General features: G+C 47.9%; 1 protein-coding gene across 1 annotated transcript in view; it reads right to left on the bottom strand.

The window, feature by feature from the left end:
* Positions 1–15271, bottom strand: part of ME3 (malic enzyme 3) — a 128458-nt gene that overhangs the window by 16406 nt on the left and 96781 nt on the right. Inside the window, exons 6-7 of the mRNA XM_063325349.1 lie at positions 13415–13518; positions 995–1104 (exon numbers count right to left, since the gene is read on the bottom strand). Coding sequence (XP_063181419.1) covers positions 995–1104; positions 13415–13518 — 214 coding nt within the window. The remainder of the gene's footprint in view (positions 1–994; positions 1105–13414; positions 13519–15271) is intronic.

Below are 15271 nucleotides of genomic sequence, written 5' to 3'. Positions count from 1 at the left end.
GATAGGAACAAGCTGTTAGACACACTGCCAAATATTGCTAGATGGGTTGCAGATGCAGAAATAGTGCCGGAAAATCTGCTCACAAAAGAGTCATCATTGTGTGAAAAAGGACACTGGCATTTCTTTTAGTCTCTTTCAAGTACAAGCGAGGACAAGCCCAACTGACTGCAAATAATTAAATCAACAAACCTTGGAAACTTCTGCATGTTGCAAGCAGGACTAGACAAAAGAAGAGAAGATGAAGGGACTCACAGAAGAACTGGTTATTTGTAATCACTCGGGAAGATCCTGTCCCTGTCGGGTGGGCAAACAGCCCTTCCAATGGTTTAAAGCGAAGTCAGCACCAGACCAGGACGCCAGCCACACGCAGCTTGAATTCCTCGGCGCATGGGAGCAATTCTGCTGCCCGCTGAGCCTCACAGCGCCCGGGAGACGTGCTGGTTACAGCCCCAGCTTTGCTGCTGCCACTTCTCTTTGGCGCTGGAAGAATTATTTCAACTACTTTAGGGGAGACCACGTCTGTTCTCAGATTACCCTGGAGTTAGCATCCACGGAGAGGAAAGAAGCTGGTTTACCTTTCCCTTTGCGCGTGTAATGAGGAGGATAACAACAGAGGGACAATGCCAGGAGCAGCTAATGACCACCTGCCTCATGGAAGCCGAAAGCCTTGCACGACTGTTAAAACGTCACCATTGTTTTAGCTAAATTACAGAAAATTAACGGAACTCTCAAATTACCTTAATAATCTAAAGCACATGATCCATTTTCTCCCTTGAACAACGTTGCTGCAGCAAAAAGCTAAATTACTAAAAACCATGGAAACTCGCTGTGCAACTTAGACTGCTGTGCTTTTGTTTATATTTTTAAATGCTTATGTATAAACTCTAAAAGTTATCACACACCTGAGTATTGCACAATAAACAGTCTTGTGACCTTACCGCCTTTCCTCGTGAGAAGGTGAAGGTTAAATTTGCATTTCCCGAGCAGTACTTACCCTGGATATCATCATTGAATGTACAGTATCTGTTGCGGTATTTATTGAGGAGACGAAAAGCGTTAGCATTGGCGAAGTCTTCAAACTGGATCAGACAATTCATGCCGTACCTGCAAGTTAAAGGGTAATTAAAAATGGACACAAGTATTTCCACAACATCGGATGATAAATACATCTTTTAGCAGGACCATGCAGCTACAGTCTCTAGCACAGAGATAGAAGATGAGAGAAACGTGTCACAGGAACAGCCAACAGCATCACGCCCTTCCCAAGGTCCATATGCTCAGAAATGTGGAGTCTCTAAGAATAAATTGTATTAATCATCTGTCTGTTCAAGAGGCACAAGGGGCTTCTTAATATGCATACCTATATATCTATATCTACATCTACATCTACATCTACATCTACATCTACATCTACATCTACATCTACATCTCTGTCTATATCTATCTGCATCTTTGGATGGTTGGTTTGACACTTTTTCAGCGGTGTATTTACCAATGAGCTCCACGAAGTGAAGGAGATGCTCTTCTGCAATGGATATTGCAAGGGTCACGCTGCAATTCAGCCACTCTGACTGCAAAGGGAACGTCAGTGAAGGGGACACCTCCCAGTGCCCACTTCAACGGCAGGTGACCAAGAGATGAGAAAAAAACCTGCGAGTCGGGTCCCATGGACCTGAGCGCTTCAGCGTGTGATTTCACAGCCACGTTTCCGTGCTTTGGAAACATTTCTCTCTCCACTGAGCTGCTCTGCAGGAAACCAGCACGCAACGACAGCAAGTGACCCAGAGAGTCAAAAGGCAGGAAACAATTGCAAACTTTCCATAATTATCCAGCAACATCAGGGCAAGTGCGCAATTTCTAAAAATTGGGTAATACTCGGACTCCGTGTCTATACACTTTCAGCACTTTGTATGACTCCAGGCTGCATTAAAGCTTTGCTAACAAAATCTGAAAGGGCCATAAGTCTCTCACACAAATGTGACGGGGCGGTGGGAGAAGCTCAGGGAAGGAGTAACGCAGCTATTAGCAGCCTCTGGGCTGCAGGCAGGCGAGGGGGCTCTGAGCGGCTGCCCCGTGGTAGTCCTGAGCCCCTCTGGGACCCAAGGCAGGGCGGAGGCAGCATCGCCTGACCCCCCCCGTTCAGACTTTCCCCCTCTAAAGCAGGGACACTCCTGCTTTAAACTCGAAATTGATACTGGATAAAACATGCTCCACCTGAGAACTGTGGCTCTTGTCATGAAAAGCTCTTTTCACGGCACTCGCAGTGCTCTCCTGGGACGGCCTCGAACTTTTTATTGTTATTATTTTCCATTTCAGGAATGCCTGTCAGCAAGGAGACAATGACAAGCGCATGCATTGTGCTCCTTTATTTGTCCGTCATGAGAAACTCCAGCTTCACAAAACCCTCCGGTCTCAAAAAGGGAAAGGGTTTGGCTCTTACACTTGCTCCACATTCTCTGCGCTTGCTTTTAGAAAAGGACCACGATGATTTTAGAGCTGTGTGTGACTCTTTTGGATACAAAAAGCTCCGATTCAACTCAATGCCTCACTCCATTTCAATCTCCCACCATCCTACTAAGCTTAGTATTTGCAAAACAATATTAATATTTGCAAAAATTTCAATGAAAAGTTAGGTGCATGGACTCTTTGTTGAATCATGGACACAGAAGCTGTGGAAACTTTTCGACGGGTTCTGCAATGCGGTGTCATCCCCAGAGGGAAGGGTCACTGCTCCTGTCACCAAAGAACGGGGCACGTCCCTGTTGCAGAGCTGCGTGTGCAGGCGTCCCTGACCGCGTACGGCACAGCTCCGTGCCCGAACGTGGTGCTGCTTCCTTTCTCCTGGGCACCTTTCGGCTCTCTTCAGCTTCTCCTCTGGTGACGTTGGGAACGGATGTGGCACACCTGCAAGGGCGGACATGCCACGGTGGGTGGTTTTCTTCCTGGCTAATCACAGAATCACAGAATGGTTTGGGTTGGAAGGGACCTTAAAGATCATCTAGTTCCACCCCCTGCCCTGGGCAGGGACACCTCCCACCAGCCCAGGCTGCTCCCAGCCCCGTCCAGCCTGGCCTTGAACCCCTCCAGGGATGGGGCAGCCACAGCTTCTCTGGGCATCATCGATTTATCTTATTCCCAGTCCCCGCCGTATGTGTTCCCCATATCTCTCCTGAAAGAGAATACATCCCAGAGGGGTTAAAAACTGCTTTCAACATTAGTCTGTTTTTATTGTGTGCCACGTAACAGCTCCTACTTGATGAAGTACGCTTACTCCCCACTCGTCAACGTCCGAGCCCGGTGAGCCCCCCCTAGCTAGGCAGGTGCCACCGTGGCTGCTCACACTGGCCACAAAGGCAGCAACTTCTTGTCTCATTTACTGTGCCGAAAGGAGCAACAAAAGAGCCCTGTGCAGTATCCCGGCTGTTCTTGCACCACAACTCTCACCCTGGCTATGGAGACTTAGGCATGGATTTTCCAGGGGAGCAACAGGCTTTGAAATTCAGCAGGATCCAGATGCTCAGGTGGGGAAATTCCACCTTGCCACACTTCAGGGGGAAAAAAGCCCTAGAAGAGGGACTGCAAATCTGCTCCCATTGTGACTGCGAACAGGACAAATTCTTTCCCGTACCCTGTATGACAGGCCACGTTACATGGCTCAACAGCAACTGGAGTCTATGGAAATTTTCCATTTGTTTTTATAAGATCCTCTTAAATTGTCCCCAGTGTGCTGCTAACTGCAAGTCACAGCGAGTATTTGAGGGACAGACTGCTTCGGCGCTTTAAGCCTCCCCACTGCAGATTCTGGCCGCTAGCAAGGAGACATCCAGTATCAAAATTTCCTCTGAAATGCTGAGCACCACTCTGAAAAGCAGTAGATGAAGATTCCCAAGTCTCTTTCTCTCCGTAAAGTCTTGGAAGTCAAAATGAACGTTGTAGATATCCAAGGAATTTGTGCAAATAAACAACACAAAAACTGTGAAAATCAGTTTTCTGATGGACAATCCTCTTATCCATCGCTTGAATGTGTGAGGAAAATATGGCTAAGAGGGAGATGACACACCACGCAGAACATCTGCTAACATCTCACAGCAAAGAATTAGCAAATCTTTAAGCAACTCCAGTTGCTATAGAGACCATTTCTCTAACACCACTCTTATTATTTATTTGTATCACCGAGGAAGTTCCATTACCGACTTGCTTAATAAAACCAGTGATCTCAGCCAGCGTCAATGTGTGTGTGACCAGCTCTCCAAAGAGCATGAGGGTAGGTGGGGGGGTTTCTCTGGCTACAGACTCCAATTTGCAAAAGCATTAACCTGAACGTTTTTTTTTCTCTTTTGAGCCCAGAATTCTTTCCCCACTTCACACTCTGCGTCTGCAGCATGAAGCAGGGCACAATCACTTCTGTTTTTGTCTTTGATCATTTTTTATTAAGCAGAGCACAAGGAAGGCGTGGTGGCCCATAAACGCTCCATTTCTCTTCCTGCCCCTCGGTACGACAGGACAGTGCTGCAATGCAAACTCTTTTCACCGAGCTATTTTTCTGAAGATTTGTTTTTTCCTCTGCAATATGCCCACTGAGCTTTCTGAAGCGTGAACCACATTTTTGAGCCTACGCGAGCCTTTGCAAAATGTGAGAACTAAAGTTTTCATTAATAAAGACCACAAATTGGTCATGGCAAGACCCTAAGACTGGATGCTTTAAATGGAAGAAGCAAGTATTTCAGACTCACAGTTAAAGACGGGAGTCTCGGGATGATGATCCTAGTTCTCAAGGACTACACACCCTACTGGGGGTTTGAGAGGACTTTAAAGAACTTTTGCTGCTCAGAGTCACTGAAATGAAACACAAATGAGGCAGCTGACTTACTGAGCCATCTCAGGAATTCACCAGGTAATGCTCACTGCTCTTTCCTAATGCTACTTCGGTGGCTGTGTCCAACGCTCCATCTCAGGATGAGCTGAGCAGCCCAAGGATAACCTTGGCAAGGAAGAAGAACAAAACAACTGCTGGGGCCATTTGCAGTAACGTCCTTGTGAGTATCAACATGATGAGTCAGTTCTGCTGTCCTTCCTCCACAGCCCAGTAACTCCAGCTTCGCGCAACCTGTTTCATCCCACAGGAATTCAGAGCGCTCTACAAAGTATTTGGGTAGCATCCAAAAGTAAAAGGCAGCCAACGTGGGACCGGCGCACAGCAAGCGCTTAAATACGCAACAATCCAGCTCAGGAGAGAAGGTGGAGAACACTTGTTACTGCAACGGGGAAGGGTGGTCGGAGAGCTGCTACTTGTACTGGATGGAATTCAGCCAACAAAACGCAACACAGAATGGGATTTTTCCACCACCTCCACGTATTAAAATTTGTCTGCGTAATGCCCAGCTAGACAACTCTGGCTGCCTTCTCAGACAAAAGAGAGACAGAGGCGTATCCAATAGCAACTTCTTCGAACTAGTTTAAGTGGAAAATGGAAGTAGACGACATCTCTGGATACGCCTCTCCACAGTCTCTGGTGAAGACAGTATAAGACAACCAACTTAAATTTAGATGTCTAACTTTAGACACCGTTAGGAGAGATCATCTAATGCTATCTAATTATCACAGCTGGTTGGAAAGATCTTAAATATACGTCATGCACCCTCTGTCATTGACTCATCGCCCTTTTAACTGCGATGCTCTGCTGTCCCTCAAAGCCTGCAATTTCTTTGTTGATCTTCTCTACAGAAATTGCCCTGCTCCACCTCTTGTGTATGGTACCCAAGCGGTCCCCTATCAGGGTACGTGGAAATACTTCAGGATGGAATGAAATACACTGGTCAGTCTCCCCCCATCATAACATTTTTAAAATGAAAACCGGATTTTGACAAAACTGATTTTGTACAATTATCGTGTTTCGGTGGAAAGATTGCCATTTCCATTAAGAAACCAAAATTAAAGATTTCTTGTTGGAAGAATCATTTTTAGTGAGGTTATGCCCATGTCTAACCAGCTAAGAAATTTTGCTGTGTTTAACGTGTGAGATCTGATCTGAACGCAGTCCCAGTTAGCCCACACCGAAGCGCTTACCCCATGCTCGCTGCCTATAGGTGCAGGATGCCTCTTTTTAGAAAAAAAGTGATTGCAAAGTTAATATTTGAACAAGGACTTCTGAAGATCCCCTCTGCCACATTTAAATATTCTTAAATTTGCGTCTAGAATTGAGAGTGGCCCTGCAGGGAGATCTTGCAACCTGCTGTGGTAGGAAGAGGCTCCTGAGGTCAGTCTGCTTGTTTTTCACCTTCTTGGGTATGGGGCTATGGGGAACACATACGGCGGGGACTGGGAATGAAATAAATCAATGATGCCCGGAGAAGCTGGGGCTGCCCCATCCCTGGAGGGGTTCAAGGCCAGGCTGGACGGGGCTGGGAGCAGCCTGGGCTGGTGGGAGGTGTCCCTGCCCAGGGCAGGGGGTGGAACCAGATGATCTTTAGGGTCCCTTCCAACCCGAACCGTTCTGTGATTCTGTGATTCTATAACTGCATTTTGACAAACGAGAGTGGAAGAACACTAGGCTGTTGTCCCATCTGATGCTAAGGTTGACTTGAGACACAGAACAAGATACTCTTTTATCTATATTAGAAATAGAGACAGAACCAGCAACCTTAAATACGCAAATGCTGGTACCAAGCTAAGAAGAGGCTTAGAGGGAAAAAGTACCTTTGCTCATCCCACATAAAAAGTGCGTGAGGCCCAGCTCATTCTTGTTACTGGGGTCCCAGTGCCTTCACACCTCTGGGTGCGCCGACAGCCCCTTCGTGGCAGCTCCAGTGCGATGGTTGGGCTCTTTGCAATCGGCAGGTTACAGAAAAGCATAAGAACGTCCCAGAAGGCTAAGGCTTTTCTGCTGCCATTCACGCCTGGGAAAGCTCACGTCAGGATTGCACTGTTTGCATATTTACATGTGTTTCTGGCCAAGAAGAGGAACCCAGCTAGGTAAAAGACAGCTGCAAGACGGGCTTCCTACTAAGAGCTCGCAACATTTCTTTGCTTACAGGCTGCAGACAGATGTTACACTTAACATCAGAAAAAGCCTTTAATTTTTAATACTTACACATAGCTAAGAGGAAGGCAAGTTTTCCCTTTAAAAACTGACAATGAAAAATAAAATTTTGGTAAATTAAAGTTTCAGAGCTTCCAGTTCTGAAACCACTGAAAAAGCCCTTCAAAGCCTCACTCAGTACCGTGATGCGATTTAATAGCTCTTATGTCAATCATTAAATAGTTCTGCTAGTGTTAAAAGGAGAGACGAAGAGATAAGTTAGAAAACACGATCACATCTGTCACTGCGTTTCGAAATGGAAATGCCATGGGTAAGGTTCATTGGCTGCCAGATAATCATAGCACAGTGAAAGCTGGACCCCAGGATCCGCAACAGAAGTCGTGACTGTTCCAGCAGATGCAGCAGTTATGATGGTCACCAGGAGTGAGACAAAAATGCAATTTTTGGTTTTGAGCCAACAGATGGGAGTTTTGCAAAAGCTTGTAGCCTTTTATATTGTAGACAATACAAATCTAGAGCTCTAGGTCCCGGGTTTAGAAATCCCATGCCAGGCAGCTGCACCACGGACCCAACAGGACCTGCTGCCTGCCTCACCATCTTCTCAGGCTGCAGACGATTTCGGACGTTGGGCAGGAGTCTCACTAGGGTTCTGCCAACACAAACAGAAGCCACCACCCTCTGAGGCACAGAGCCTGCTGCGGATTCAGTGAGTGCTAAATGAAAGTGACCCTCCAAGCACAAAGATAGCAGGAAATCCCTGAATCTCGGGTTACTGGAGGCTGGGGGTATGCCAAGGATGGTTCGCTGCTTGTTCCTAGTCATATGCCAGGACATCTGCTGTGAGCTACTGTTAGAGACAGAACACAGGGCACGACCAAGCCGAGATCTTGGGGAAAAAAATCTTGAAAAATCATAGTCAACCTTCATTATAGTCCATACAGCAACAGAACCGCCCTCTCGTGAAACAACCAACTCTTCTGAGCAGCACGTCTCACGACTTCCACGCACTGAGGCCAGCACTAATGGCTGCTATGGCCATTCCTGTGTTTTTATGCAAAAGGACATAACCCTCCTTGCGGGAGGTCTGAGGAACAACTGGAGCTGGAGGTACCAGACTTCTTGGGAGCAGGGCATAAGCAGGAGATGCAACCAGGTTAGTGCTGACCCTCAGATGCAGCCTTGAGCTACCCTCCGACTGACAACACGGAATGGAGCCTCACCACCTGCCTTCCACCCAGACGGATCTTCTCCAGCTACATCTTTCTAAACCAGCCGTGGTAAATCTGGCTTAGGTGGAAAGCACAAACAAAGCCTAGGGCAGAGGGCTTTGCGCCATCTGTAAATGCGTTATCCCAAAGGAGCTGAAGGCAAGGTAATAAAAGTCCATTACCACAGAGATCCTGTAGCAGCACACCTGGAGCTCAGTCATTCCTCAGCAGCAGAAAATCAAGCTAATAAAACCTAAATATTGTTCTTTGACTTTAAATATTGTCCAGTGGCTAAAAGCGGACCACAGGAGCCGGCTGATGAGCTCATGCCACGTCAAGCCAAGATACTGGACAGTGGGGGTGGCTCTTACCATCACCACCACTTCTCCTTTCTGGACGCTGTCAGAGTCCCTCTGGGCAGGGTAACTGGGGCAGATGGGCAAGGAGAACACCCACCCTGTGCTCCCATCAGGGCTGGAGCCCGTCTACACCATTAGCCCTGCTAGAGCACTGCTGATGGTGTGCAGATCTCCTAGTGGACACACAGACGCTGAGGGACTCTAGGTGTTAACAGCATTACGCAAGGGCTTTGTGGAGACCAGTGGTGTCTAAAGACTTAAGTCTAGTCTTTCAGGATCAATTAGCCAAGTTAACTAGAGCATCTCACTAAATAACTAGAGGACCTGCATAAATGCTCTAGAGAGCACCTGAATAAATAAAAGATGGGCACTGGTACTGGTGATTTTGTTTCTGGAAGGTGCTGCTGAGCTGGCGATCCACAGCCCTGGAGAACTGCTGAAACAGAGACAGCTTGTTGGGGAGCAGACTCTGCTTGTTGAGAGCACGTGGCACCTGACTTGGTACGTTTGTGGGTATAAGTACCGGGAAGGGATTAGGCAAAGAGAAGTCAGGTATAAAACAAGCACAATGAAAAACAAACTCAGCAGAGCTACTTTCCTCCTTCTCCCGTTTTGAGAAACTGAGTGCTTGATCTCCTGATGTCTTCTGTGCTCTACCGTGTGGCCCGGGCTGATAGAAGGCTTCTGTTTCCCTGGTCACCCTGTTAATGATCACTGATGGGAAAGGAAAGGGGACTCAAGTTACCACAGCTTAACGAGGCTTCTGCGACACGGTTTGCTGGCGTGTGGAGGTGCCTCTCGCAGGGGCTCAGGCCGCATGCTCGACACCTGCCACGTTGGGAACGGAGACTGGGGCTCGGGGACAGGCCATCACCACCTCTGGCCACCTGGAGCCACCAAGCTGCACTGCTACCACATGAGGAGACTACAGAAGGAATGAATGGAATAAGACAGAGGGTCTTATATCAGATAAAGAACGGATCTATACCAGCTTCTATACTAGTTTAGGAGAAAAAGGAGGAAAGAAATGTCCAGGGGCAGTTTGCTTTGAAAGAGAGCCTGCCGATAAAAGAATATTGTTACTGCAGAGGCTGGGCTGAAGCCCTGCAGGGTTCAGGGAACATGCCCCAGCACAACTCATCTCCCATCGCGTTTTGATTTCAACCTTAATTTGCTCATATAGGCAAGCCCCAGGAATTCTGTGGGTTATTCTGATCCTTGGACACTTATAAGTATTTATTCCAGCCTACACAAAGGTACAGTTCAAGAGGTTTTTAAGGCCAGGCTGGATGGGGCTGGGCTGGTGGGGTGGGAGGTGTCCCTGCTCATGGCAGGGGGTGGAACTAGATGATCTTTAAGGTCCCTTCCAACCCGGACCATTCTGTGATTCTAAGAAGAAGACTGACTTGCCCTTTGCCGTGGTAACTGAGGAGGGGGAAAACTGAAGCAGTGCATTTTCCCATAGAAAGCATATTACCCATTGTGAGAAAACAGCAATTTGTCAGGCTGCTTCACTCAGTCACAGGCTGGGCTCAGCAGGCCAAATTTTGCAAGTAGTTGCCTCCCGAGAGGAGAAAAATGCATGGTTTGGAGCTCTTGTTAAAGAGCTCAGTCATTGCATGTGTTTTAGGTGAAAGAGTAATGAATGGAGGTTTAGGCAGCAGGAAAGCACAGACATTTATCCAGGTGTACCAGGAAGGGCTTTTCTTTCTAAAATTGCCCAGGAGTCACATTTTATTTCCAAATACTCCAAGTGCTAACTCCGAAGCCTCCGAAGCACTCCTCATTTCATTACGAGGTGGCTATTATGAGACCAGGAGCCCTTTCTGCCGACTGTAGGGGTCTCCAGCTGTAGAAATTTGACATCTGTTTGATATTATTATTCCATTAGAAAAGTCAATCTTCGCTCCCCTGGCTTTCTTGTGGGCTCTGACACATTCCACTTCAGTGACAGATGTCCCTTGAGCCAGCCGTGGTTTGCTGGGGTGGGAGGTACTCCGGCAGAGGAACTGACGAACGGTTTCCACGAGAAGCTGAAGTACCCTCAGGAAGTGGACAGAATTCCTGCATGAACATCAAGCTGAAAAGGAAACCCCCAAACTGCAAGAGATCTGTGGCAACCCAAAAGCTTCCTGCCCAAATGACTGAATTTGCACACGACGTTACAGACTTGCACAAGAAGCCGCAGCAGACCGAAGACCACAGCAGTTCGTACTCACAGGTTTCCTCGCACGCGGAAGACGGCTACACTAAAGCAGCATGTTCTTGACCTTCTGAACAATTTCTGCTTCCTTTCGTAACACAAGCGAGAGCTCCTACTGGGTTGCATCCAGTCACTCCAGTGGAAATTTGAGACCGAATGAATCTGTTTCATATAAGTTTGCCAAACCCAGGCTGATAGCAGGATTATTCACCAGCCCAGAGCTCACAGAGGATCACACTCCAACAGCGCTTTAAAGTACGCTGGTGGTCAGGATGATAATATCGGGTAATAGCTCCTTTCACTCAAGGATCTCCAAATACTTTACAGATGTGAATGGATACGTGTGAAGTGGAATTTCCCAGCTCCACTTTGCAGAGAACGTTTTGGGGGCTTACTGCATTCAAGCAATTCATCCTGGCTAAGAGAAATAGAAAAGCTGGGACAGGGGCCCCAGGAACTTGATTCCCAGTCCTTGGATGAAAGCGTTAGACATGACATCACCTCCTCACAAGATAAGAGTTCATTGTTTCACGGCTGAGTGTCTTCTCCCTTCAATGTGGAGATTAGCTCATGTAAACTAAACACAGGAAAATAACAGCCAACCCTTCCTCTCCAGCAGCAAGCGGAGAAAAGGCAAATTGTCTTTCTGGCCCTGTCACTGACATCGCAGGAGCAGTGGCTGCCATGAGCTTCGCATTTATCACCACAAGCATAAATCTCAGAGCCAAACTGGTGGTGGCCGAGGCCATCGTCTGGGTTCTCGTTCTATTGTTCCCATTCTATCATCGCCACCAACACTGCAATACCCCTGTGGTCTCCTGGCCAGAAGGAAGTGGGATAGTTTCCTTGAAGGATTAACTAGTGACTACAACCAAAACAAACAAAAAACCCCACAAATCAACCCTGACGGCTCTTAAATCTTTTCTACTTGTAAAGCCTCTTGTGATTTCCTAGTTGTGTTTTACCAGTTTTCCAGCCTCCAAGAATTTCTCCCCCCTAGATAACCCGCAAGTCTCCGACATAACACTACGCTGTAGTCAAGTGACATTTCAGCCAAGCTTTCTTATCAAATATAAAGAAGGGTAAAGCAGAGCACAAACACAAAGCTCACGCCTCTGCAGTCAGATATGTTTAAACCAACAGGCGGGGCGGCGTTACCGTGTTCGTACTCACAGACACAGGGGCTAGAGCACTGGCTGACGGCAAGCACCTCTACGCAGTAAGTGGGCGACTGCAGCTGGGCGGGTTGAGGAACCGGCCGGCCATCACACAGGACACGTCTACACCATGCCGCCGAACGGCGACGGAGAGACTCCCGTCCTACCAGCAGCAGCGCACGCGCCCAGGGTGCAGCACAGCGCCGCACAGGGCCAACACTGCAACAGAGGCCGAAATGCTCCGTGACGCGCCCATCCCTCTCAAAACTTGGTTCGTCAGCTGTGACCGAATGGTCCTCAGCATTTCAGCCCCTCTTTCCTACAGCCCCCCACCCGCAGCCAGCCGGGCAGTCACACCGTATGTGAAGATACGCTTCTCAGCGGGCGGGCAGGTGCTGTCATTAGACACTGGACATGATGCCTCCTACCTCGAGGGAGACGGGATGAACAGAGAGCTGACGACACATCTCCCACCCCCTCCCTTCCGCTTGTGCAGGAACACCCGCACAGAGCTGGCTGGAGAGAGGGAAGATCACCCACAGCTCCTTCGGCTGTGAAGAAAAGACCCTACAACACCCAGAGGGGCAGCAGCCCATTAATCAGGCGCAGGCTGCAGCTCTCCGCCGCTCCTCATCAGCATCATCCGCTGCTTTAGGAACGGCAGAAAAGGTTGCTTAGGAGCTTGGGGCTTTCCAAATATTATTATTTCTTTTCTTTAGCAGTTGTTCTCTCTTTCCTTCTTATGGTGATGTCTCCACACACTCATGGAAATTTTAATCTATTTTCTTTTTACCAGGAAGAGGAACTCAGTGCAGCGCAAGAGGTGCACATACAGCGCTGAGGCTGTGGTTCTGCTCTTCCCACGACAAACTCCCTGGTACATCGGGGACCCTACAGCCCAGATCGTCATGTGGAAATACGCACTCAGCCTGTCCCACCGTTAAAGGGACAATCCTGGCCTTCCTACTCCGCAGACATAACTGCCAGCGAAGTGACAGACAGGCAGTCTGCAGACCCATGCAGCCAGCACCGTGGGGAGTAACACGCCATTTCCAGTTAGATGAGTTCCTCCACAACGCTGAACGCTAGCAACTTCCTTTACAAAATGTAAACAACCCAAAATTTAGCTTCTGCCTATGCTGAATGGGGCTCATAAATGCATGATGGAGAACAGATACAGCCCACAGGGCATACGTTTGACACCTATGGCCTGTGTGGAGAGGAAATGGTTATAAATAGTCAGGCCCGTTTCAATTCTCTGAAGACAAATATTTTTGACACAGAGTGCTCAAGCACAAAGAGTCATTTGTCGACCACCCAGGAGACTTGCATTTAAATGACCTTCCTTTGCTCGGATGATCGATTATACTAATGTTTATTTCACGAGTTGCAACATTTGTTCTTAAATGGAAGCAGCCCAGAGGAGCCATGTGTATAATCCCACTTACTTGTTGGTAACTGCCTGCATAAACTCATCAATCAGTTCGTCGTACTGTTTCCCACGAACCCGCTTGTGTTTCAGTCCAATATAGAGTGGGTCACTCAGCAGAGCCTAGGACACAAAGCAATTCTGTTGACATCTTCTCTTCCACGGATGGACGGAGATTTATGTCCCAGCCTACCCAAAAAGTTTGTCTGTTGCGGTGATAGTAATTTTACTTACAATGCAGCGAAGGCCAGCTCACACAGCTCTTCCTGAGCAGAAAGTGTTCCCATAAGAAGCTACGGACTACATTTTTGCGTAAATAAAGCTGGAGGGATGTAACGCCTCTCGACTGCCATAGGAAAAACGGAGCTCTGCATCCCCACAACAGCTCTACCAAAGGCTCCCTGCCAAGGTGCCTCACTCTTCGTGGATAAAACCGACCTCGTGCGGGGCGTGTTTGCTGTGCGTGCAGTTCTTAATTTTGCACTGAGTCTACCAGGAAAGCTGCTGACGACAAACAGTGCTCTGGGCAATGAAGTTAGTCTGAAGTCACCTGAAATGACATGTATCCTATAGACCTTTAGGTGACAGCCCAGAGTCGACCAGAACCAGCGATCAGATGCCAAAATGCTCCCAAGCCCCGCAGCCACCTAGCACTCACCTCCACTCATCTGCGGGCGTCAAGGCAAGGTTTTTCATACAACAGATTAGTTTATTTTTTGACTCCTGTTGTGAACAAAAACCCAGGCCATTCCGCCAACCAATCCAGCAGACTGGTTAAGTCAGACCCTAAGCCACCTCCAAAGGGCTGGGTCAGCATGGAAACAGCACATATTTTGGGGAAAATTACAGGACAAGCAGTGGCAGGAGACAGGTGGGCAAACACCTCCGTGAGTCACTGCAAAGCAACTCTGCTTCCCTTCCAGTTTCAGGAACTGAATCATGCTCATGAGAAGGGGACGAGCCATCTCAAACCTACGGTCCTGCAGCCATACGGGCCCTAAATATCGGCAGGTATGCTAAAATCAGATCTGTTATTACAGCCACCGCTGGTTTCCCTTAGAAGGAAAGATGGAAGAGGCTTTCCTCTGAGTTTGACCCGTTAACTCTTCAGGGCCACGGAACAGAAAGCAGACCCACTCGCATCACTTCACCGATTGCCCCTTTAGCGCCCTGTGCTCTGGGGACGGTTCATGGAGTATAAAATTCTCCCACAGGCAAGCTGAGAAATGCCAAGCTCTGAAAAAAGACCAATTTGTTGAAAGATTATGCAAAGTATTACGGACTGTCAGAAAGACAATCTGGGAATTGATGCTAAAAAGACAATACGGCTGCTATATTTACTCCGCTCTACCTGGGATGCCTGTGTTAGCAACGCAGTCACCCTAGGCTCAACACATATTGTCAGGCAGAGATGAACGGGACGAATGCCTACAGGAGGTGTCTCATTTCTGCACTGATAAATGAGTTTACTTGTGGGGCAGGATGGTCCTAGGGTGTGCTTAGGGTTCGGTTATACCTATGTAAGTTTATACACATGAGAACGCCATTAAATAAATAAATTATTTATACTGTGAGGAAATCTATTGATATTGCTGGAAAACAGCAACTTCTATATCTTAATTCCAGATGTGGAAAACACCTCCATAGAGAAGTTCCCGGACACATATGTTACGCTTGATCTTGGGCAGAACGAAAGTGCCCAAGACACTGGGAGTCCCTTTCTCTGACACTATCTGACCCTTGGAGATGCCTAAAAATCATTGGTGCCACTTGGGATTTTAATGTCCCCTCTGGATGCTGAGATAGAAACGGATGGTCCTGCATGGTCAGAAGGTTGGTGGGGAAGCACTTACACCCAGGTCCCTCTGGAGGGAAG

Source organism: Chroicocephalus ridibundus, chromosome 1, assembly GCF_963924245.1.
Source record: "Chroicocephalus ridibundus chromosome 1, bChrRid1.1, whole genome shotgun sequence".
NCBI lineage: Eukaryota > Metazoa > Chordata > Aves > Charadriiformes > Laridae > Chroicocephalus > Chroicocephalus ridibundus.
Note: the sequence above shows the minus strand (reverse complement) of the source record. Positions and strands in the feature narration are given on the sequence as shown.